This window comes from Xiphophorus hellerii, chromosome 23 (assembly GCF_003331165.1).
Source record: "Xiphophorus hellerii strain 12219 chromosome 23, Xiphophorus_hellerii-4.1, whole genome shotgun sequence".
NCBI classification, from domain to species: Eukaryota; Metazoa; Chordata; class Actinopteri; order Cyprinodontiformes; family Poeciliidae; genus Xiphophorus; species Xiphophorus hellerii.
The window spans coordinates 21,124,912-21,150,115 of NC_045694.1; the positions used below are offsets into that span (position 1 = coordinate 21,124,912).

The following is a 25,204-nucleotide window of genomic DNA, read 5'->3' on the forward strand; positions in this document are numbered from 1 at the left end:
GGGTGCAAATTTTAGTGGAATGCCATAGAAACTGTGAGAAAAAAAAAAAACATTACATCCAGCCACAACAAGTGATTTCCTGCTGAAACCCAAAACAGCTTGCGTTAAGAGGAACTGAAATGACCAGCTTTACCATACTGGGCAGCACATTGTGGGTTAACAAGTCATTACTCAACAACAACAATAATAATTCAGTTACATGTTGTACAGAAATTCGCCTTTAGTTTAAGAACGGTTAAATGTTTTCACAAAGCTTAAAGACTTATTTTCTAGCATGTGTTGTTAGTTGAAAAAGTTTTTATTTGTTTCCTTTATTAAAGGTATATGGTCATTTCCCACTGTGCCTTTGGGTACTATTGACATTTTCCCTGCAAACACTGTTTGCTCCACAGTGTTTGGTGGGCATACTGACGTTAGGTTTTCCTTTTGTTTAAGTTTCAGTATAATCTTTTTATTTTTATTTAGAGATGTCAAGGTTTTCTTTAAACTACTTTATTTCATTTATAGAGTACTAGACATTTAAAGTACAAAACGTCGCCTGTTTGAGGTTTGTCACTATTTATTCCCCCCCTAATCCCCACAAATTTCGAAAGTGCTGTAACCCTGTTTCGCTGGTTGAATAATAACCTATATATTATTTTTGAATTAAATTTATTTAGTTTATTTCTTTAAAATATTAATTGAGAAGACGATAAAGTCATTTTCACTTAAAATATACCTGTTCCAAACACTAAATCGACAGGATCTGCCGAAAACCTTCTTTGAAATAGAGCTATATTAACTTTGTCAGCGTTTTGTGAAGTTTGCGTCGAAGCAACCATAGCAACGATCACACGTTGATGACGCACGCGCGGAGGAAGCAGAATCAGAGCAAACCGGAAGTAGCTCTCAGCCAATCAGGTTTTGCAAAGCGTCCTAAGCTGACGTTACACCGGTTCAGATGAACAGCCGGTTTCGCTGAAGAAAGCTGTAGAAATCTGCTTGTTTTTTAAATAATTGTTCACTAATTTCCCCTTCAAACGCCCAAGCATCATGCCTTTCGATGTTAGGAGGTGAGTAGGGAGCTTTTGCTTGCGCAGGTTTAGTTTTGAGAGGACTGTGTTGATGTTACTTTGCCATCTGAGGATCCTTGAAAATGAATTAACTGTTGAATGCAGCACCGCACATACAGAAAAGGCCGGTTCAGTTGTCCTTTTTGCGTTTGCTAGGAAAATAACTGTGACCCTATATTTCATCTTCGACTCCACGGAGTGATGCTCAGGTATGCTGCAAGAGGTTTTCTGTTGATTGTTGCCTGCGCATGTGCAGATTTCTTCATCCAGCTGAAAGATATGAAACCGGTCTCAATAGCCGTGGGTAATTGTAAACACGAAGTAAACAACAAAGTTGTGACATGTCCCTGTCATACTTGCTCCATAACACCCATGAGAACCATCACTTACAAATTATCTCTGCATCCAGCTAATCTTGTGACACTTGGGAAACAGCTAATAGTCCCACCCATTGTAAAGTGGACTCTGTGGAAGCTGTCAATGCCACACCCTGTTTAAAACACAACACAGGATATTTGCTTTTTGCCACCCTTCACAAACTCAGTAAAAGTTACCTTTCTCAGCTGATCTTATTTTTGCAGCTATGTTAAAAATATCAAAGACTCATTATCACAATTTATTTACACCCCTCTACCGTATATTTATGATATAGTGGTATATATAAACACCCATTCAGTAGTATTTATCCAAAAGCACAATTATTGTGTAAAGTGTTCCCTTTTTGAGCCACATATATGTTAAACAAATGGGTAATTGGTTAGTCAGGCCATAGTCAGGTTGTTGTAGTTGGGAGATAAGTACACATATTGCAGCTTACAAATTTTCTCAAAACTATAATTTGTTTTTTAAATAAGAGTAATAGGAGGTGATCCTTTAGTTTCCAGGCTACGACAAGTGTGTTTTGGTGACCATAAATGTTTTTAGGGAGTCAAGATCATTGTTACTCTGTACTCTTGTAACTCATTAAATGAACTCCAAAATGAAAATAAATAAAAACAATTTGAAACTAACTTTTAAAACCTTTGTATATTTTCACATTGGTACAGATTTAGTACAAATGTGTAAATTAAGTGTATATTTTAACAGTCTAGCTCATTTTAGCTCTATGACTATTTGGAAAATTGGTAATCGTCTACAGTTTATAGAATTGATGACCTTTTTCTCATTTTCAGCCACATCACAGTTTCGTAGTGATGAATTAATTTACTGGACATCGCTTCAGAAAAGGAACGCATTAGGCTGATGTGGGAGGAGTTCATGTGATACTGTGTTCAGTCTGAGTGCAATTTAGACCAAGAGCTTGTATTACAACAACTGGAAATGTCTTGATTGACTAATAGACTAACTGTTTCGAGGTGTTGCTTGCTCCATACTAATGCGGTGTTAGTCATCAGTGTGAGAGAGTATGTATGTTTCATTACTGTATTTTACACCATGCAGGCGGGTAACTTTTATTCCCAAAAGTCCATATTGTGGTCTGTTTAACCACACAATGAGACATATGACTGATGCTATTCGAGATTTGTCTCTGACTGACCACTGGTATCCCAAGCTACAAAATAAAATCTACATCTCTGCTTATCCTTTAAACAATGCTATATGTTTTATATGTGGTTTTCTAAGCCAAACTCGATGAAGTTTAAGAACTTAAAAGTCAAAGGCAATCTTTGACCTTTAATAGAGAGATAACCATAAACAAACTGATATCTGTGTCGGAATAAAGGTACACATAAAAATATTCAAAGTAATTAGGTATAAGGCACGACTAATATATTTTTTCAAGTAGTCAAGAATGTCAAAAATATGAATCCGAGAAGAGATGCAAATTACATTCATCAGTGTTTACAAAAACTGAAAATAAGGCTACCAGGAAGCAGCTGTCCTCTAGTTTAATTTTATCATTACAGGATTGTTGAGATGCACAAAGTGTCAAGAGCTCATAATCATCATCAAGGCACTTGAAGCTTGATCACAAGAAAGACTTTTATGTTGAGACTAATTAAGGGAAGTTGGTGTTGAATTAGTGTATAGCGTCAGCAGACACGTTCAACACACAGGCTTTACTTGTGGCCCCCACCAAGTTAGGCATAGCTTATTTATTTAAGTCTTTTTAAAATGTTTGCATTTTTTAAGACTTTATAGTTGGTATTCAGGTGTTAATATTCCAATCTTTCAATAACACACAATTATCAAGTGATATATTCAAATTTCCTGTCAACTTTGAACATTTTTTAACTCAAAAGCACGACGGGCCGCTAGATGAATGACTGCGCTAGCATCCCACCACCGGGCTTTGCAAGTTTTCTGGGGGAAACCTTGTGACTAGATTTTATTTGTTCTACTTTGAAACCCATTTAAAAACATCTCGGGTAGCACTAAAGAAACTGCATTGTCTAACTTTAAATATTCCTACAATTTATGTTTGGATTTTTCACTTAACAGTCACAGCATAAAATATACGTACATTGTACATTTCTTAAATTTGAATAGGTTTATTAGATTATAAGCTTTTTTTCCCCCAGGTGTTAATCTGTTAAAAAAAAAAACAGGACAAAATAAAATCTTAATTTTTCTATGATCAGAAGACTTTCTAGAGAACTACCATTAAATTTAGTTGCTGCTAATTCTAAACCTTTTCGTAACATATTGTGTTTATTTAACACTATTATTAGCTATAATAATTAATATGCTCTTTTTGCAGCAGTAGAAATGTTTTGCAATTAAATTATATATAGTCTGTTTTATACATTTCTGTTTCTTTTACATATAATATAAAACGAATATTTTTAGTTTAGTATTTATTTTTAAAATGATCTCACAGTAACACGTCCTAGCAGCTCATGCCTAGTTGGGATGTTTAAATCCCAAATAATGGAGGGACTCAACCTGTTTATCTAAGGGCTTTTCCTTTAAAGTTTAATAGACTGTTAACTTGTGTCATCTGTTGACAGAAGGGATGTTTGGCTTGAGCTCAGCTGATGATGTTGTTATGTGTTTGCCAGAGTGATGATTAGATCACTGTGCCTTTAGAGCTTCAGTGAGAATACTAAGTGTTTTTTTCCTTGTTCTTTAAGTTTAAATAATCCTCTTATATTGACTGTGACAGCTGTCTCATCCTTTGACGTATACCTTCGGCACACAGAGAGCTGAAGTCACACCGTGCAATGAGGCCATCATACTATGTGACAACCTTAAGTGTCCATTATGTGTAACTAAAGGAGAGGATGATCTAGTGACTAAGAGTGACTCATTCTCAAGATGAGGTTTATTTAGTAAGACCTTTCCTTGAAAAGCGGCCTCGTGCTTTCTTTTTTGCACTTTAACCGAGTGATGCTGGTACGCCGTGTCCTTACCAATGACAAAACATGTCAGTCTCCTCACAGAGGATTCAGCCGTGACATGTCACAAAGGAAACGCTGTTGACTGTAATTCAGGAAAATACAAAGGTTAGTATGAAGCCAAAGTTTTCACCCACATGTAAACCACTGAGGATCTGTCACCGCAGCTTTTACATCATGGTTTAGACGTACTGGCAGTGTGGAGCTGAAGCTTACTGTAAACGTACTTGAGTCTACAGGTAGTTTTAATTAGAATGGAGAAGAAGAATGAGTTTAGATAAAGTCTGTGGTTAACTGGTAATGGCAGAAGTCTGTGAAGCAGTCACTTTTATTACAGTGTGTGATGGGAAAGGTCTGATCTAATAAATTACTGATTATTGATGTTAGTGTAACATTTTAGAGGAACCTTGTTCAATGTTTAAGTGTCTTTTTGTAAGGCACCTAACTGTCCAACTGCTCCCATGACCAAAAACGGGCTCAATACATGTCGAACGTAGAGATGCAGGATAGAAAATCTGGAACAATGGCAAAAATGCAAAATGCAAACATAACTTTAGATTTAACATATTTCCCAGTGAATAACATTAGTTGGATTTTTAGTTTATCCTCTTGATGTGGTTGACCAGCTGAGACAGTTCCACACCGACGTGTTGCTGAATACAAAGCGGATTCATGTTACCTTGTGGCTGACGTATTATCAGTGAAGGTTTGCTCACATTAACCATGTGAAAATTAAAACACACACGTGTGAACTGAAACAAGTGTGAACGCGCTACGGGAAGCTGGGAAATTCTCAAGGCATGACGGCTTTGATTCTTATCACTTAATGCAAAAATAATAGTAATAAAAAAAAAAAGTCAAAAAGTAATTTAACTCTTCAAACAACAGGAAAACACTTGGACAATATGGTGTGTCAGGGGTGCCCAAAGTCTGTCCTGGAGGGCCGGCATGTTGCACGTTTTAGTTCTCTCCTGGGTGGTAGTAACATCCTTTTCAGCAGGTCAATGTTCTTCTTAGGCCTTCTAATGAGCCATTATTGGATCCAGGTGCGTTAAACCAGGGAGAGAACTAAAACATGCAGGATGCCGGCCCTCCAGGACCCACTTTGGGCACCACTGTGTTATGTGGCCTTTTATTAAAAGAGTTTTAATTTAAAAAACTGCATAGTGGAAAAGTTTGTGCTTCAGCAAAACTGTAACTTGTTAAAACTCTGCTGCCACTTTCATACCAACCCATGTGTAGTCTAAACACCCTTAGTTCAGCAACAGAACTGAACAGATGTGACCGAATTCTTCTTAAAACGGTTTATATAATACACCTGAGCACCAAAGTTAAAAGGCTGATTTAAATAAATAATAAGATGATGGGTTTCTGACTTGGTCGCACTCGTCTCTTGGCCTCAAGTCCAAATCTGTCCTTTATTCAACAGATATATTAGCACGCTATGAAAACTCTCTTTATCTTTTGGAGAACACATGCAGCTTCCTGGCCTTCAACAGTGGATTTTCAAGGTTTGCATGTTGAGTGTCACATGTGAACTCACCACAGTTCCCTCTTTCAGAGATAAACAGCTGTGTAGTCTGACCTCTGTGTTGGCAATATTTGCATGTAGACATTTTCCATTTCGAAATTTTGCATAGCAACGGTGAAATGGCATATTTTACAACAATATTGATGTGACGTTTACATTCTTTTGTATAGTAATGGTAAAGCTCATATAGACTCCTGAACTACTGAATAATAGAAAATTCTGTGGTTCTGTTTTTAGTTTTATCCCTCAGGCAAGTAACTTAGTTACGTTCTTTAACATTTTGAAACTTTGTTTTTGTTTAATTTTAGATGCATGATGCTGTACCTGCTAAAAGCTGTTACCTTTTAAGTGTATCTTGTTTGTAAATATATTCGGCGCGTCCACGGCGCATCGGTCCGAGGCTATTTACAGATCACATGGAGTGTCGAGACTCTAACCCAGGTGTCCAGTGACCGGATGAGTGTGATTTTGTTTCCTCGCTCCGGTTTTAATTTAGCTCTGGGAAGATGCTTGCTAAAGATACCCATGTCTGCATGCAGATGCTGTTACAGCGAAAGAAGACGGCCTTTACGTTTGCAGCGGCAACTCGGCAGCAGTCATTTGTCTGGTTTGTTGCGGCGCTGTTGTTGCTCAGGGTCAGACCCTTAAACTGTCCTACTTGCAGCCATGTTTAAAAACAAAAAATACATTTCTCAAAACCTCGAGTATCAACGTGATGAGGCAAAAGTTTTAAACAAAAGTGTACAAAAGTTGCTAGGATTGCACTTTGCTCGCCAATTTCAGTTGCAGAGCAACAGTGTAGGAGCTCTCTTTTCATGTGTGGGAGGGCTGGTGTTTTGTTACTGTTTGCTACGTATGATTGGTAAATAACTTAAGTTATGGCACTTTCTCTGGCGTCTCATTAAAAAGAGCCCATTTAATTTTTCATGGCTCGGAAAATTGTAATTTTGATTGATGCCAAGTCAGAAATGAAGTAAAACCTTCCAACAGAAATGCAGACTTATCTGATCTGCTTCAGTGATCTCTCAAATGCATATTTACAAATTATTTGAGGGAATGCAATATTCGCCAAACAATATGCAAATATTGTTTAAATAAGTGATATAAATTTGAAACCCTACAACATTCTGAGTAATCGTCATAACAGGTCATCTAAACAGCTGCCCGACTGAGACAAAATGAGAGAAGAAGAAAAAAAGCTAACCATTTTTTCTTCTCACCCTTTCATCATAATGTAATTAGGAATCAGCACTGAGCAGTAAAACGACAAGATTTTGTTGAGGTTCGGAAAATCCAGAAACTTGTATTATCATCTACCCCCATTATTCGGAGAAAGTCAAATCCCTTTGCTCATTTGACTTTGAAACTAGTAGGATTTCCCAACTTTTTAGTCTCGATACTGACATGACTCATTCATGATTGTTGCAACTGAAGTTGCAGCAGCAGGACAGGATGTTACGATGTTGCTAAAACTCAACTATTCTAAGAAAGTCCATGATATTCTAACAACTAAAATGACTGTTGGTTTATCTTTTGACTCTAAAGGTTTGACTCAACATGTACAACCATTGTCTTGTTGTACGTTGTTGTTGTTGTTGTTGTTGTGATGTTTTCATGTGAAGTAGTTTGCTAAAGTGGAACCTTGGGTTAATTTTTTTTCCACCTGAGAACAAAGCCAGAGGAAGGTGTGCAACTATGGACCTCAGTAAAAATCAACTAAATTCAAATTTATATCCCTCTGGCCGTAATACTGTTACGTTCCACCTTCCTGTTGTCTCAGGAACTTATGAAATGAAAGAGAATTTCCTCGGCACTTTACGGCTCAACATTCACAAAGTTGTTTTAGTTTGGGTAACGATGAGCCTCTGAGCTCCCTGCAACCTCCTGTCTACTCTGTCTGCCCCCTGTATCCTGTTCAGTTGCTTACTGGCACGCAAGTGGGCAGAATAAGGTGTCAGAACTATGATTTCATATCTTGTGGCTTGGGGGGAAAAAAATTGAAAAAGAAGTGAAAGCACAGGCAAAATAAGAGCAACAGCCAAGTCCTTGGTGGACAGGAAGCCCTCCCTCTCACACTTCCTCTCCGCCCTGCATTGCATCAGCTGGGATCACTTCTCTGGCTGCTGACAGTGGAAGAAATGTGGACAGATGTGTCTGTTTTAGAGGGAGAAGAGGAAGGAGGGAGCGTGAGAAGGGAGGGTGGGTACGTGAGTGGGGTGTATGCAGCCGGGGATGGAGTTCGAGTCTGAACGTGTTTCACTGCCCAAAAAGGACATGTGCTGAAACTCCTGGATGGGAATAGTTTCTGGCTTGTGTTGCAAACTTTTATTTTTGTTTTTAATCCTCCAAATGGGAAGCAGTAATGTTACAAGAGGATCAGGTGGAAATGATTCTAACCAAAATATTGTGCTTTGAATTTTAATGAAAAGATGCACAATAAACCTAAAGCTGACTGTCAGTATGGAAGATAAAACCCTATTGTCTAATTTACCAAATACTTTCTTACATGTTTGTGCTTGGCTCTCTGTGGCACAGATCATAATATAAGGGCACCCTTACAGAGGAGGCCCATTTAAAAGGTTGACGTTTTTCCAGTCTTAGCAGGCGGTCGGAGTCCGTTACGTGTCATGGCGGTGGTCCAGAGCTAACATTCCACCTCTCCTCTGTAATATCGCACTCCAAGATGGGTACAGAAAGTGCTGCTTTTCTCAGCACGTACTGTTTACTTTGGCAAAGTTATTTTTTTCTCACTCCCCTTTCCCTGTTTTGTTTCCTTTTTTTTTTCTCCTAGATTTGATATCTACAGGAAAGTGCCAAAAGATCTCACCCAGCCAACCTACACAGGAGCTTTCAGTGAGTAGGCCTCCGTGCAAGTATATCTAAAGTGCTTATTTTTTATGTAGAATATGTTGATTTTTATATGAAACCATCTGCCCACATTTGTACTGAACCTCCCTGGTATGAAAGTATTCACATCCTTTGATTTTTTTTTGTCACATCTATTGTGATTTCACATGAGTCCAACACAAAGTGCATAATTGTGACGTAAAAGCAAAGTCATGAACTTTTTTAGACATAAAAATCTAAAAAAGGTGGCATGCATTTGTATTTAGACGCTGAGCTTATACTTTATAGGACAGTATTGTTCTAAACAGTTTAAATTTAAAATATGCCTATCCTATTCTTTGCAAAATAGCTCAAGCTCAGTTAGATTGCATAGAGCGTATGAACCATATAGATCTTTTTTCAGAATAGTCCTGTAATTATCTATTCTTCACATCAGTTTTGACCAGCATCCCCAAAGCAACACCATGTTTTATTATTCTGATGGTGTTTTCTGACACTCACAATTTTGCATAGTGCCACAAAGTTAAAATAATCTCTCCTCAAACGGTGCTCTTTCTTCCATATGTTTGTTGTATCCACTATATGTCTTTCTTCTTATCACTATTTTATAAATATCAGCAATGTGGAGCGCATGACCAATAGCTCTTGGGGATATTATTTTATTACCAAACCCTGTTTTAAATTAACCTCTAGCGATTGTCTGTTGTGTTCCTCGGTCTTCATCATGTTGTTTGTTCACTTATGTTCTCTAACACACCTCTCAGATCTTCATCAAACAGCAAGTCAAATTTTATTTCTCTAGCACATTTTAGCAACAAGCCAGTTCAAAGTGCTTTACATCATAAAAACGCAAAAATCAACATTGATTGATCAATTTTTTCAAGTTCATTTAAAAAGTAAAAAAAAAATTACATTCAGGTTCATTGTTGTTTCAGAGTAAATGTCCAAATAAAAAAATGTCTACCAAACTTTTCAGAAATTTAATACATAAAAAAAATATATCTTCACAATAAAGTAACAGTTGTGTTAGCCAATCAGATAAAATCACAATAAAACTCCATGACGTTTATGTCTGTAAAGTGTGTGAGGGTTCAAACTGTAATATTGCTTTTGCAAGATATCGTGTGCATTTGCACAGAGTGGTTTAATGTGATGTCTGTGATCGCTTGGAGTGAACTCAGTGGATCACAGGTTTTTAAGAGGTCAAAACTTTGACCTCTTTGTTTTGCTGCTCAACTCAGTTAATTCAACAGATAAGACTGTATCGGCTGGACTGACGCTCCTTTCTGTAGTGTGTCGCGTTCAGGCGACTGATGACGCTATGGGAATATCACATGGCGGCTGAATGAGTCATTTGGTGGACTAGGGAGTAATCTTCCTGTTAAACATAACTATCACTCTTATGTGTTTAAATTGTTACACATAAGAAAGCAAAACAACTCTTATTACAATCCTCTACAATTTAGATGTTTGAAATGTCTGACCAGAATTTCTTATGTTTTGCAATGAAATGACTCTGAATTGTGTTTTTCATGTGATATTAGCCAATAATCTTGCGTAAGTAAAGCTAGTTTTAAAATTTGTGTGTGACAAAAACACGGTAGTTATTTACAAATATTATTATCTTTTAAAAAATGTTCAGTATATATTTTTCTATGTATAGTCAATTAGGGTGTCCAGTTAATATCCTTATCAGGAAAGTTGTTAGTCAAATATGAGTGATTACAGTCATATAACAAACTCCCCTGTGGTGAATCCCGTCTTGCTTAGAGTAGACATACTATTTTGATACGAATTCATCACTATCTTGTTTCATTTTCACATTCACATATAGCCCAAGACAAACACTTGGTCTCCTGTAATACAGAGTACTTTGGTGTGGTCAAACTTAAAATGTTCTGTGAACAACATTAGGGGGGAAATTTTTCAATTGAACACTTATTGTGTGTTCTTAATAAAATGTTGAGAAAAGAAAAATAGAATTGTAGATGCAGCTTTGCCTTAATTTACTTAAAATGGAAATAAATAAATAAAAATGTATTATTTACACAAATCTATAGATTCAAACCCATATTACTTTACTCACAGCTTTTTAGACAAACTTTTTGCTGCTGTTCTTGAGCGTCTCTGGTGTTTTTAGGGTAAATAGGGTTCTATATGAAGAAACAGATGCGTTTAAATTTCAGCATTCCTTTTCAATAACTTTCATAACACACATCACCAATAAACTCGTTTGATCATCTTTGTATTATTTCGATAACAAGAGCCACACCTTTATACAAATGATCTTGAGAATTGTTTTCCATTATCAGACTTGGTGAAGACCTTTCAAAGGTTTTATTTATTTTGTTAAATTTTTTTTCACAGTACATGACCAACAGCAGCAATGTTCTAAAACCCCAACTGGTTTACTTAGTTTAATGTATGAGAAATATCAAAGGCAATGCAGGTTGACATAGAAATTAAGTTATGTTTTAACAAGAAGATTATTCCCAACTAAAAACCACATGAAGTGGATGATCTTCTGTGGAGGTACAAGGTAGCTTCCTCACTTTCTAATTAACACCAGTTTACCAAAAGCTCTGAAACTCACACACCTACACACATGTTTGCGTGGCTGTCTTTGTGGGGGCTTTCCATTGACTTCTAGTCATTTCTACAGCCTCAACCTTACCCTAATCCCAACCCTAACAATTACATGCCTAACCCTATCCAAAACTCAATTCACACCTTGGTCCTAAAGCTAACCTCTGACCCAAAAACAGCATTGTAGAGCTTGTGGAACAGTGGGTCCCCACAATGTAGTATGTGTCATGAAAATGGTTCCCACAAGGTATTACAAACAAACACATACACACACACACACACACACACGCAGACAAAAGCCCAGAGGACCGCCTTGCACTGTAGCATCATCACATTATTAAAATATTGTTAGTTCTCCAGCTCTAAATACAACCTCTGTTTATTTAAAGTTTTAATGTAGTTTCTCAATTTTTTTAGCTTCAGTTCCTGCCTTCAGAAAGAGACTTTATTTGATAGTAGCTCTATAATACTAGCTGCACTTTACAGGAAGTATTCGGGACACCTTTGGACTTGAAACAATAAAAGCTCAGTGGAAACAAGGCACACTGCCGAGCTTTTGAGGAACAGTTTAATGGTGGCGCCTGCCAGCTGGTACTTGTCTGTTCAGCGCAGAGGTTTACCCACCCTGTGAACTGCGTAAATGTGGAATAATGAATGTTTTAGGACAACTAAGTATGCTGGGAATGATAATGATTGTGGACTTCCATTGCCTCAAGCACATGAGAAGTAATCAGTGGAAGATTAAGTGCTTTTTCTTGTTGGGTCATGTTTTTTTTCCCTCCTTGTCATCAGTAACTCATCATGCCATCACGGATTACATTGATTATTCACCGCTCTGTAGGGTTACAATAGAGCCGATGACACATTTTTGGCGCCTCTCTCCTTTTCTTGTTTTGCTGGTCAGCTGATGAGAGCAGGAGTCTGAACAATGTATCATCCCCCAATAAAAAATTATGACCGTGGATAAACTACCACAAAGCTATCTTTGTAAACTGAGACTGGTTGTAGCAAATAATGTAAGAGAGAAGAAATTAACTGGTTATGCATCAATTTCCACCAGAGAGAGGAAGTTCATGGAAGTCCTTCCTGCAGACTGTGGACTCCCTTCCTGTCTCCATCCACTGTCTGAGGGTGTGGGCCATGGACTCATTCAAATGTTAGAGAGCTGTTATTGTTTCATTCAAGACAAGGCAGCACATACTTTGACTTTTAAGCTAAGGCCAAATATTTGGAGCCTCTGTTTGTCTAAAACTGAGGCTCACGTTTTGTTAGGTTTATGTTTTAAGGTATAGCTACGTTACAACAATGGATCTGTGTTTGTCTGAGTAGTGTTATTTTTGGAAGTTTGTCACAAGTGTTTACTGCGGCTTTTTGTTTTTCCGTGCATTGTTTGTTCTGCCTCAGCTTGTCCATGCTGTAATGAAAAAATAAGCTAGTCTAACCCAGTGGTTTGAGAATAAATAAGATCAAGCATATGTTGGCTACCAGTACTGATGGATACCAAAGTTTTTTTTAAAAGTTCATGTTTCAAAACTGCTAAAATCTTCTGTTACTGTATTATTTCAGTTTAAGTCCTTACAATGAGACACCAGATAAAGTCCTGGAATGACTACTATTTTCTCCTGTTGTTTTGGTGATAACGTAATGCTGTATTGCCCCTTGTCCACCTGTTGCTGGAAACCCTTTGACAGCTGGCTTAAAGAAGACTGGTACACCCTTACTTTGCTTACAAAAAAAATGGCTATTTGGAAATATTTCTTGTCATGAAAAATACAGTAACAGTGCTTGTAAACCAGAGAAAACGCCAGAATGAGTTTTGTCCACCCATATGGAGCTTAGAGAAAGTATAGTAACCACTGGCGTATTATATGAGAGGCATCAGAGTTACGTGAGAAAGATGAAGATATCAATTCAGGCCATATTCTGAAAATACGAAGATGAGGGGAAAAAAAGAGGTGACTGTGGTTAGAGAAATAAAGGATGTTAATGACAGAATTTCCCCAGAAAACTACAGCTTGATATTTGTGTTAGATCAGCTTTGAAAGTGCTGAATCGTGTCTCTATCTGAACAAGCCCACAAGTAGTTTAATCATGTGAAACATTTTTATGTAAATATTGTGATACAGTACAAGCTATTTGATCAGTGTTATGGTTCAGTCTATGTCTCATACAGGGGCATGTGTTTAGAGAAGTGCCTGGTTATTTATCTGACTTACTGTCGAAGCTCGGAAAATATGTGCGATCTGACCTTTGAACAAAAGCCAGCCATAGTAGGTTTTTGTAAATCTTTCGACTTTTCAGTGTTTCCACTGCTAAACCTCAGTAGTAACTCATTACTGTAGCCTTCAACAATCCCAGAAACATGCAGGAGATTTGCTTTGAAGCCAGGACAAGAATTACTTCAAGTGTTTTGATGAACTTGAATTGGTAACCTATGTGTCATGGTGACACTCCCTTGTGTTTGTTGGTTAAACATTACCTTATGTAAAGCCTCTTCCGTCGGTGACTGGTTTGGCCGCAACGCCCTGCTAACCGCAGGGTCATGTGCTTGTGGAATCCTTGGAAACAGTTGCCACGTAAACGCGCCTCACCTGCTGACTGAGAATCTCGCCAGACAGGATGGACCACAGCTGCGCCGACACAGATCCATTACTTCCATATTCATTTCAGGAAACACATGACAACCGTTTTTATTAGGCTCATTAGTTTGACACATGAAGTTGCTGCTTTTCCCCTTTAAATTTTTTTTATTGACTCAGTGTGCAAGCTGTTGATTTAGGGTTGAGATCCCTTATTTAGGTCTTTGGAGGAGCCACGTTTGTTTATGGAAAATGAGCTGCTTTGTAGCTCTCAATAAAGAATAGCGTGAGCTCACCTCTCTGAGAAAGAGGATGCTGTAATGGCTGCCTGGTGTGCTGGTATTCAACGGGTAATGAGTGTAGGATGGTCTTTAAAAACATGCGTAATGGCAGCTCTAAAACTGGCAGTAAATCCGCTATTTAAGGGGGAAAAAAAATTTATGACTGCTGTGAATTCATTTATGTCAATAGCTGAGGTCAGCCATTTCTAAAAACAACCTTATTACTCTGGCTCATTGAGGTTTGCATCATTCCTCCACAAGCTGGTGTAACTTGAGATTAACCTGAAAAAAGCGACATGTGTTAAGAAGTGTTTCTTTGTCTCTTTTCCCACAGTATCCATCCTCTGCTGCGTCTTCATACTCTTCCTCTTCCTGTCCGAGCTGACGGGATTTATAGCCACTGAAATGTACGTAACATCCTGTGTTCGAGACTCACGCAGGGAGTTAATAATGAATGCCAAGGGCTGTCGTTATTCTGTCCTTTGACCGACCGGTGCTGCGGCCAGGGCACAGAGACAATATCCCTCACAGGAAATTGGCTCGCATGCGTCAGCAATGTGCAATGATGAGCTGACATTGAGAAGGCGTCACGAAAGGAAATTAGACACAGATTAATTATGTGGTGCTCCAGCAGGAGATGTGTGTTGAAATCATTGTGAAAATCAATTTTTAAATGAAAATCAACCTATTTTCACTGTTGTGTATCTAACTTTCTCTTTTTTTCCTCCCTCCCTTGTAGTGTAAATGAATTGTATGTGGATGACCCTGATAAAGACAGTGGTGGGAAGATAGATGTGAGTTTAAACATCAGTTTGCCAAACTTACACTGTGATTGTGAGTATTTACAAATTCACACCTCTCTATTTCTCTGCATTATCCTCTTTGCTGGTATGCTTTTTCTCTCACATTGTTAAAAACATTTTTTTGTGTCTTTTTTTCATTTTATGGAACAATGAGTACAATATTGTGTTGGCATAAAAGCTATCTATACTCACCAGAGGCATGGATGTCTTAGTTTGTGATGCATTTGAGCTGATGCTTTCTGTCTCTGACGGCGAATATTAAACACACAGACACAGATGTAAACATAATCTCCTCTAAAGATGGAGCTATATCGGCACACCTTCAAAACCAAACAATTTATTAGCCGTAAAATGATGATAGTTGTGGCGTCATGCTGTCTGTCTGTTTCACTGCTAGAGATCCAGTGCAGTAAGTGGGTGGAATATTGAATATTGAAAGACTACCAGCTCCAAATCCTTTAACTTTACTTTAATGAAGCAGAGATCAAAACTTGGACCCTGGACAATGATCCCAAACATAAAAACAAGCTTTGGAGTGCTTACGGTAATGTTTCGCTTTTTGAAGTGAACTGACCTGAAAACCTATTGAAATTTGCAACCTATGCTTTCAAGTCGGGCTTATGTCAAGAAAGCAAACGATATAAATTATGAGGATATAATTTCTATCGAAGCAACTGTTGAATATGCAGCCTGGCCTGAGATAGAGGCTTGTTAATGGCTCAGAAAAGCCTGTTTTCCATGCGATATTTCCTGTGACGACATATCAGGATTAAGTCTTTTTCATGAAAATAAAGTTAAAGTTATAAGATTGTAGCCAAAGCAATACGAGAATAAAGAATAAAGTCATAATATTAGGAGAATGAAGTAATAATTTTTGAGAACTCCAACATGAAAAATAAAGTAATAATTATCCAACCTTTTTTGTCATTGAAACAATTTTTTCTCATTATTTTAAAACGTCCTGGTAAAATTGCATCTTTATTTCTGCTAATATTATCATTATGTTCTCATAATTAAGCAAAATCATTTTAGGGCCAGACCCTAATACTCTGTTGTACAACTTACAGAAGGGATGATTGAGAAAACATCCACTTTTTGAAAATATTTCCTGGAATATTATAATTTATCTTTGGGAAAATAAAGCAAGAAAAAAAAAATCTATTTAAATCGGATCTGGCATAAGAAGTTCAGCCCTGATATGTAGTATTGAGACCTGTGTAGATTTGAAAATCCACAATAAAATCAAACTTGTGAACCAAATTCTTGTTTATGAAAATTCTTTGAAGTTGTGTTGCATCTGAAATGAAGGCATCCATGTATTCGGTGAGTGTATGTAGGCCTCTAACCGGTGCTGTGCATATTTTTAGCTGCCCAATTGATGTGTTGTGATGGTCTCGTTTGATCGGAGGCTGGTTTCAGTTTAAAATCTGTTGCTGCTGCTCCGCTTTGATCTGCGTTTGACTTGAAGTTGCCTCAGCCGGCTCAGCCTGCTGCTCTCTGATGTCAGAGAAGTGGGCAGGCAGCAGGCTGAAGTGTGCCAGGATAAAGAGGAGTCACTTCATATTCACTCATCGTGACTCCCCTCAGAAACTATGCCCATCACCGAACGCTGACATATCAGCGAGGCTCAGGCAGGGCAGAAAACTCCCAAACAGTTCAAGATTTTTCCCAAAAATGGCAGCGCTAATAAGTGCTTGAATCCTGGTTTCTGTTATCGAGGCTCTGGATTACGGAGCCACAGCTGTCAGCCATAACTTTAGATGGTCTTGCTCCCCACATGCCCGAACAAAGCCCGCTGTTTCTAATTAACGTTCTCCACGATTGTTTGTGTGTTGAGTTTGTGTATTTTAGAATTTAAAACAGTTTTCCTAAAGCCAGAGTCCGGCTTAAACACCAGCTCGACCGTGTTAAGTTGTCCTTTCACCATGCTGTGAAGAGAGCTGCAGAGCTTTGTTGAGCTTGGCTCGCTGAGAGTTAATACTTTATCAGCTCACTTTCCAGGCCTCCAAACAGGTTGTCATCCGTTGCTAATTTACTACGACGGAGAACCCATTTCGTCATGGAACACTTTTTTTTTTTTTTTATTTAAAGAAAATATCTTTCTTGGCTAAACATCTTCGGTCGACACTGACCTTTCCGGGCTGCTTCGTCTTCGTTTGTGACTTCATGGAAAAATTAATTGTGTTCCCTATTTAAAGGCTGATCCGCTTTGAATCAGCCTCCTTCCAGTCCTGAAGGTCTTAAAAGGAGAACCTCAACTTCTCCCTCGCTTATATTTGTCCGCCGCATTATTTTGAGATCTGAATAAACAGAGTGAAGTTGAAGGGTGGTGGTGGTGGTGGGGAAGGGGAGAGTGCAGGGGTAACTTGTCTTGAATGTCAAAGGTCAGACAGGCGGCGTATGGAGCCCAGATTAAGCACGTCTCTCCGGCTTCACTGCTGGCCGTCGAGAAGACTTGAAAATTTGGCCAGTGCCAGTGTGCCAACACACAGGAGCCAGAGTGAGAGGAGTGTGAGGGGGGGGGGACTGAAAGTCTGGCTGGAAAATCACAGAAAGCAGAGTGTGTGCGATGATGTTTGGACTTTCGTATTGACTTTGTGGGTCACTGTCTGCAGTGATACCTGCGTTTTTTTCCCCTTTTTACTCCCTGTTGATCATGATAGCTCCAGATAAAGTCTGTTCTAGGATCAGTTGAAGCAGTCTCGGCTCCAGGGTAGACCCCCACAAACCTCCTCCAAAAAATAAATGACATGTTCTGTTTCCACTTTGGGTCCAAAGTATAAAGTTGTTGACAACATCAAAGTGTTTTTGACAACTGAGTGTGTAAGCACATGGATAAAATGATGATTTGTTGTTTTAGTCTTCACCTTAACCAAAAACAAGTGTGACTGCTTGTCATCACAAAGCAAACAAAGTTAATTATTTTTCGCATGTATTTTTCATCTCTTCCAAAACAAGAAAATCGAATGCAAAATGAACAAATTCACAAGTTTAAACTGAAGTAACTATATTCCTAATGACATTTTAATTGCCTCCTGATGTCTGTTGTTTGTGATTTTTATTTATTTATTTTTGTCAGTGGTGGGTTTGGACATCCAGGATGAAATGGGGCGCCATGAGGTGGGCCACATAGACAACTCCATGAAGATTCCTCTGAACCAGGGAGAGGGCTGCCGCTTCGAGGGCGAGTTCACCGTCAACAAAGTAATGCTTCATCACACTGTGGAGAGCAGCCTGGTGCATGATCTGAACACAATTATACTCTTAAGATGCAGTTTTGTTGCAGGAGTCTTTTCAGGAACCAAACAAGAATCTGGAACAAGTCTTTGACCAATGTTGTTTCCAGTAGCAACCAGGGCCAAGTCACGACAGGACAGAAATATACCCCAGCATGTTTGGAAAGCAAATCCTGTTTGCAGTGTTCATGGATAGGATCTTGAGGGGTAGCGATGAAGATGAGGCGGGACGGTCTGGGAGCTTTGGGAGTCTCATCTTTGATTTTTGCATACTGCGTGTGTGCTGGGATGGTTTATAACTGAGTATGAATCTGCTTCTGTGAGTCAAAGGGTGTTGCTCTCAACAAAACGTGGTGGACTGCACCCTTTGGGTTATGGGTTGTTCTCTGCCGTAAGCAGAAGAGTTGAAGTATTTTGGTGTTTTGTTTGTTAGTGATGGTATGATAGAAGCTGAGGTGTCTTTTGTAATGTAGGCAATGCTCCGGATTGTTGTGTTAAAGTGGAAGTGTTTTGCAAAATTGACTTTTTGCCCATTTTTAAACTTCTATTCGGGGTTCAACCGCTTCTAAAAGCGGTAGTGCTTAAAAAACCAACCAGCCGCCTTTTGGCAATAAGTGAAGTTTTTTTTGTGTCTGGAAAACGTGGAAATGAGCCGTTTCAAAAGCCTCCCAAATGTTGAGTCACAATCGATGGAGACTGAACCGTTACCTAGCAACTGCAGCATTTTGGTTAGCTGGTTTTTCTGCTGTCTGTGCTATACAATGGAAAATACATGTTTTTTTTTTGTTGTTGTTGACTTACCATTCAGAAACCACTTGCTTCATCCTTGGTGGTTGTGCAAGAGGCTCCACTTCTGCTTTTCAAAGATGTACAGTTATATAATTGCGCTCTGTTTGTGGCCATTTTCACGTGCGAGTGGAAACGGTGAGTTGGGAGGCGTGGCCAGCAGCAGCTTCTTTGGATTTAAAATAAAAAGAATTGGAAGATAGACAAAACTGAACCGAAATCTCACTTTCTAAGAATGATTTTGTGAAAAAAATGTGGTAGACCTATCGTAACCTGTTCAAACACGCATAACAGGTCACCAAAAAAGATCAGAGCCAAAAAGGAAAAGCTGTTATTTATTGGTCGCTGATCCTCACCAGTGGTCATGAGATCCCACATACTAGAAACTGAGCGAATGGGCTGAGAACCCTTTAATTTCCCCAAAATAAGATAGGAGGAGTCGCTGAGCTCTGGGATGTTTGGGTTTCCTTCCTGGACCTGTTAGCCTGAGACTCAATCTCAGATAAGCAGAAGACAATGGGTGGATGAATTAACATTTTAAGTTCACATAAACAGCATCGTTTAGCACTCCACTGTCGAAAAGCGCGCAACTGGCTGCCAGAGTAATACAAAACTGTCACCAGAGCTACCTTTCTGTTTTAGCATTTGTACCTCAGTAGCATTCATTGACCAGTGGTGCAATTTCTTTGTCTTGTCTGTAATGATGCTGTTTAGATTTTTCTTCCCACTCGGAAGAAAAACCTCCGGGTATATTTTTTTTCTCTAGGAAAGAATATACAAGAAAAACCCACGAGGGCCAAGGATCATGTCCAAATTCGGAAACATAATCTATGATGGAGAAAAGAAGGAAAAAATAAGAGGATAGAAATGTCTTGGTTTATTTGTTTGTATATCTTTGTTGGAGTTGAGTGAAACACTGAATTCCTACCCCCCTTCTTCCTTCCTTCCTTGGTCTAAATTGAGAAATGATCCCTGGGATTTAGTTACATCCATGTGTAGAGTGTAGTCTGAGACCTGTGCAGCCCAGTTTGCTCCACCTCGCCACATCGCCTTGCGTCAGTCTTTCCACTACCTTTAAAATTATTAACCCAACAGTTGCATGATTAATGCTCTCCAGCTAAAAATAGTTGGAGCTATATGGGGGGAAAAAAGCGAAGTGACAAAGAACATTGAGTTTCCTATAGAGTCTGCATGCATGTAGACATGATCATCAGTTGAAGAAATGGCGCGTCAGTTTACCAGGCCCGTGTGTGTGTGTTCAGGTACCAGGGAACTTCCATGTGTCGACACACGGTGCGACAGCACAGCCTCAAAGCCCTGACATGACTCACACCATCCACAAGCTGGCCTTTGGAGAAAAGCTACAAGTTAGGACACACACACACACATGAAGAAGCTCAACAAGTTGAAGGAGATTAACAGAATCAGGACTAAAAACAGTCTCTTTTCTCCTTAGGTGCAAAAAGTCCAAGGAGCCTTTAATGCTTTAGGAGGGGCAAACCGGCTGTCATCTAACCGTATGTACTGCAGCAGCCTGTGTGCTCATTACAGCCGCTGTGTGGAATTAATCATGTTGCATCCATTGAGGCAATGAAATAAGTACCTAACAGTAGAAAACTTGAATCATGCAGCAAACACAAAATGTAGAACATGAAAACCCTCTCATGTTCCTTCCAAGTACATCAGCATTTAAACTCTCTAAAAAAAAAGGATGTTTTATTTTTTTTCTGCTGACGAAACGTTTTTCTGTTGCAGCGCTGGCGTCACACGACTACATACTGAAGATTGTGCCGACTGTGTATGAAGACTTATCAGGCAGACAGAGGTTTTCCTACCAATACACCGTAGCAAACAAGGTTTTGTATCTATGCTTTTGTTTCCAATAAATTCAATTTGAATCATTTGTTTTAGGCCTTCAGAGAACAGCTTCAGTTTTACTCGATTAAATCAGACACGGGTCGACTGTTTTTAGGTATTCAGATTTTATTTTGGTGTACCGGAGTGGTAAGAACTGAGTAAAGATCATCTTCAGAAAAACTGACTATGTATTTGTCCACTTTACACTTAATGTGCTGCATAAAAGTCATATTAAAATACACTACCATTTGCTAACGCAAAGGATCCCCACAGCATGATTCACTCATCCTACCCCTCACCTCATTTGAGGATGTATTGCTGCCTTAAACTCACCTGGAAAAAAAGGTTAACTTGTAGTGAATGGAAACTCTCCCTAACATGTCAACAAACCCATAAACACGCTTCCTAGAACTGTGTTGACTGAAAACTGGCTTCAGAGTGTAGAGTAACAACAGTGTCGGTCAACTGTGAAACAGGGAAATGAGGGCCTTAGGAAAATATTCCCTTACCTCATCTTCAAGCGTAAATAAACAACCAACAGAAGCAGAAATGTCAACATAGACAGACATTTGTTTTGCCAAACGCGCTGATATGATCAGATTTAATGAGTGGGCGAGTTAACAGATTAGCTTTTATCTAAGCTCGTTAACACTCTGTCATCAGTAACTCTGAACACATTGCGGCCTCCTCTAGTTTACCTCCTCTGAGTTGGATTTGTCCAGGTTCTCATGTAATGACTCAATCCCGACTCATTAAAAGTTCTACACTGACGCACTATATATATATATATATTTTTTTTTAAATTAAAAACAATTTCTGATCTAATTGCACGATTTTTTTTTTCCCACAGGAGTATGTTGCTTACAGCCACACAGGCAGAATAATCCCTGCGATCTGGTTCAGATATGACCTCAGTCCAATCACGGTCAAGTACACAGAGAGGAGGCAGCCTTTTTATCGCTTCATCACAACGGTCAGTGAATTTGCCTACGTCTGCTGGGCTTTACGCAGAACGTTTTTTTCATTTTTCTACCCGTATTTTAAACGGTTGAAGACCTTGACCTGATGTGTATTTATTTCTATTTCAGATTTGAAACAGTGATCAATACTTTCTTTCTCTGGTGTCGTTTAATGTAACTATTTGCATCTACAACCACCAAACAGTTTCTACAGCTGTGTTTTAACATGTCAGTATGTAGGAAGTTAATTTGAAAAAGTAAATAAATGATGTACAGATTTAGTGAGCTGGGAATATATGTGTCTCAAACCTTGCAAGAAGCAACAGGTTGAGGAGGGGCAGCGCTGCATTATTCTAAACTCGGGTCACTTTCACCTTCTTTGGTCTCAGTGAAAGACTTTGTTCAGTAGGAACAGAATGATGGATAATTTTATTGGTTTTAAATCTATGTAGCTTGGTATTCGTTGGTACCAATAACCCAGCAAAGCAGAGAAGCTTCCAAAGAAAATGAATGTTCAAACTTTTTAATTTGTCTGGATATCTGTCAGGTGATTTCTTTTGTTTATGCTAATGCTAAACATTTTTCAGAATGTGTCTGTTTTTGAAGAATCATTGACTCCAAAGTGTTTGCTTCCAATCAGTTAAGACGTAAACTAATGCCTTGTCTCCACTGAGCGATATGGCACGGGTCGCTGCCATATCGCATAAACCAAATCGGTTTGGTGGGCGATTTATGGTCTGCTGTGTTCCTGACAACATTTCCACCACCAGTTTGACTCACAAAGTTAGGTATTTGGGTTTTACCACGCCTGCCCAGTGAATCCTACTATTTCTGGGACAATTGGATGCCCTAGTATGTCTTGTGCCTGTCCAAAGCAGGCACAAGACATTTTTCTCTTTTTTTTAAAACTTTTACAACGGAAAAAGGCATAACAGTGTAACGACCTGCAACTAGCCGTGCCGTAACACTCAGTGGGAATGAGGCATAAAATTGTTCGATTGTTTAAAAATCCTCATCCTACAGGAACACGAGGCACGCATTTGGAAGACCATAAACTAAAAGTTTTTTCTGCAGCTATCTCACTAAAGACCAGTAAAACATGACAAGTGTAACTCTGGGTGTTTTGCCGAAAGTTTCTCACTGGGGATTCCCAAAACTTCAATCCACTATAGCCACTAAAATGAACGTCAGAGGAGATATCTGTAGAAAATTGTAAACTCTCCTTAATCCAACAACTAGAACCAGGATGGAACTGTTGTAATAACCCTATTGTTGCATATAGTGAAGCTAAAAAAGAAAGTACACCCTCTACTCATTCCTGGGTTCAACTAGAAGTCAAATGGAAATACACAAGTTTTTCTTACCAGGTCTCTATCTACACTCAGTGCTGCAGTTTTCTGTATTTGAGCTATTTGTTTTGGAATTATGACCTTTAAACTATGTTGTTTGGTATTTTATTTCCTCTTGGATCAAGTTTCTAAAGGCCTATTTTAGCCTGAACAGAACACTTTAGAGGAGATCAAATTTAATGTTTGAGTCGCTCCATTGGTGATTGTCTCTAGCTGCTCTGTCCGTTTAATGCGACCAGTTTGATGAACTGACTGTTTCTGTCCTTCCTCTGCTTTGTCTTTCCCTCCCCACATTTAACTCATCAGACTCATTTCCTGCTGGTTGATTTCTTACTCATCGGTTTGATGCGATGACCTGCATCTTTATTTGCCTTTTGTGTTGTTTCTGTTTCTCACTGGGCAGGTTTAAGACATGAGTGTGCTCAGTGTTATCATGACTCATGGCTAAAGATTGTGAGCCTTGGGGATTTTGCCAGATCCCCGCTCATTCTTTGGTGTGAGTGTAATTTGACCGAATGTGATCAGGACCGGCTGACTCTGGGCCAAATTATGCAGGAAAAAAAAAAAAAAAGCCTTCGAAACTCGTATCGATCTTGACAGAACGATGTTTTCTACAGATTTGTGCCATAATCGGAGGGACGTTCACTGTTGCCGGGATCATCGACTCATGTATATTCACTGCCTCCGAGGCGTGGAAGAAGATCCAGATCGGAAAGATGTCATGAGGACGGCCTCTCGCCTCCGACCCCAGTTCGTATTTTATTTATGAGCGCAAAGTTGCTAGCCTGTTAGCTAAATCCGCTTCTGGTTGAAAACAACCCAGAGACCAACCAATGAGCAGGAGTCTCCAACTGGACGATGTAACTACCAGGCTACCCGACTGTCTCCATTACTGAAGATCCTCTCCATCTACTCTGCTGCTGACGTGTGCTTTCTGACTATCACATGTCTTCTTACACCGTCATCGGTGTCAGGAGAGAAGAGGGAATCTCTTGTTACCATTGGGATTGATGTTGGGGAAAGATTTGCCAGAAACTCACCTTTTGTTTTTGTGTGTTTTTTTAAAAAATGGTGTTAAAATGGCTCATATTTGCTCTGACATTAGTTTGAAAACTTGGTGCCAACACCCTCCTCGCCATACATTGAATCACTGAATACTTACTTTTATTTCCATTTTAAACCAATCACTACAAAAATCAATGAATAATTGAAGGAAGTGTTATTTTGCTTTATCAAAAATTTATTTTTGTGTCTCAGACATTTTCAGTTTGTGCCTTATGGTTAACCATCTGCTGTTAAATGTTTTAGTGTTATTGTTTCTGTATCTCTGTAGACAGATTTCTTTCTTACACTACTTTTTTGGGGGGTTGTTTTATACCAATTATTTCATCAGCAGTCATGCTAAACAACAGTAGTTTGTAGTTTCTGGATGATTTAAATGATTGTAAGTCATGCATTAACAGAGTAATTTTTAAAAGTGTCTGTTTTTTTGTATTTCCTTCTGTTGTATAATTGTTACTAATCTCTGATCTAGCACCACGATAAGACCAGCAGAGCCTGCTCTTCTACTTTCACAGCCATTTTTTTTTTCCTTTTCATCTCAAGTGACTCTGTCATGGTGTTTGTTTGCCCAAGTAAAGGGACCAAAGGGTTTAACTCTAGATTCTGTTTCTCTTTCATTTATCTTCTTAGCAATGAATCATACCTGAAAAGCCTGAACGAACAGGCGCAACTCAACACATTGGATCATTAAAAAGTTATTCAGTTCAAGAAGTAAATCTTGTGTCGATTCAATAAGTGAATCGACACAAGAAGTGAACATCGAATTTCAGAAATTTTTTTTGATCTGAAAATCAATGTTCAGATAAAAATAATTGGACTATTTGAGCTGGACAATTTAAAATGGTCCAGCTCAGTCACTGTTCATGAGGATAGAATACAAAGTCTTTGCTAAAGAAGCTAACTGTTCTAAAACAGCTAAAAAATCTTGCTAAAGCAGC

The 25,204-nt window shown here is 38.7% G+C and overlaps 1 protein-coding gene across 2 annotated transcripts; it reads left to right on the forward strand.

The window, feature by feature from the left end:
• The first annotated feature begins 895 nt into the window (after positions 1–895).
• On the forward strand, positions 896–24,865 carry ergic1 (endoplasmic reticulum-golgi intermediate compartment 1). 2 transcript variants are annotated; one of them, XM_032554385.1, is made up of 11 exons: positions 896–1,052; positions 8,713–8,774; positions 14,549–14,621; positions 14,954–15,048; positions 18,097–18,221; positions 20,302–20,406; positions 20,496–20,556; positions 20,795–20,895; positions 21,747–21,869; positions 23,822–23,954; positions 24,023–24,865. In XM_032554385.1, exons 1-10 carry the CDS (start codon positions 1,033–1,035, stop codon positions 23,927–23,929), a joined length of 873 nt encoding a protein of 290 aa, XP_032410276.1. In that variant the 5' UTR covers positions 896–1,032; the 3' UTR covers positions 23,930–23,954; positions 24,023–24,865. The 2 variants fall into 2 exon arrangements, with proteins under 2 accessions (XP_032410276.1, XP_032410275.1); XM_032554384.1 differs by having other exon boundaries at positions 23,822–24,865.
• The last annotated feature ends 339 nt before the right edge of the window (positions 24,866–25,204 follow it).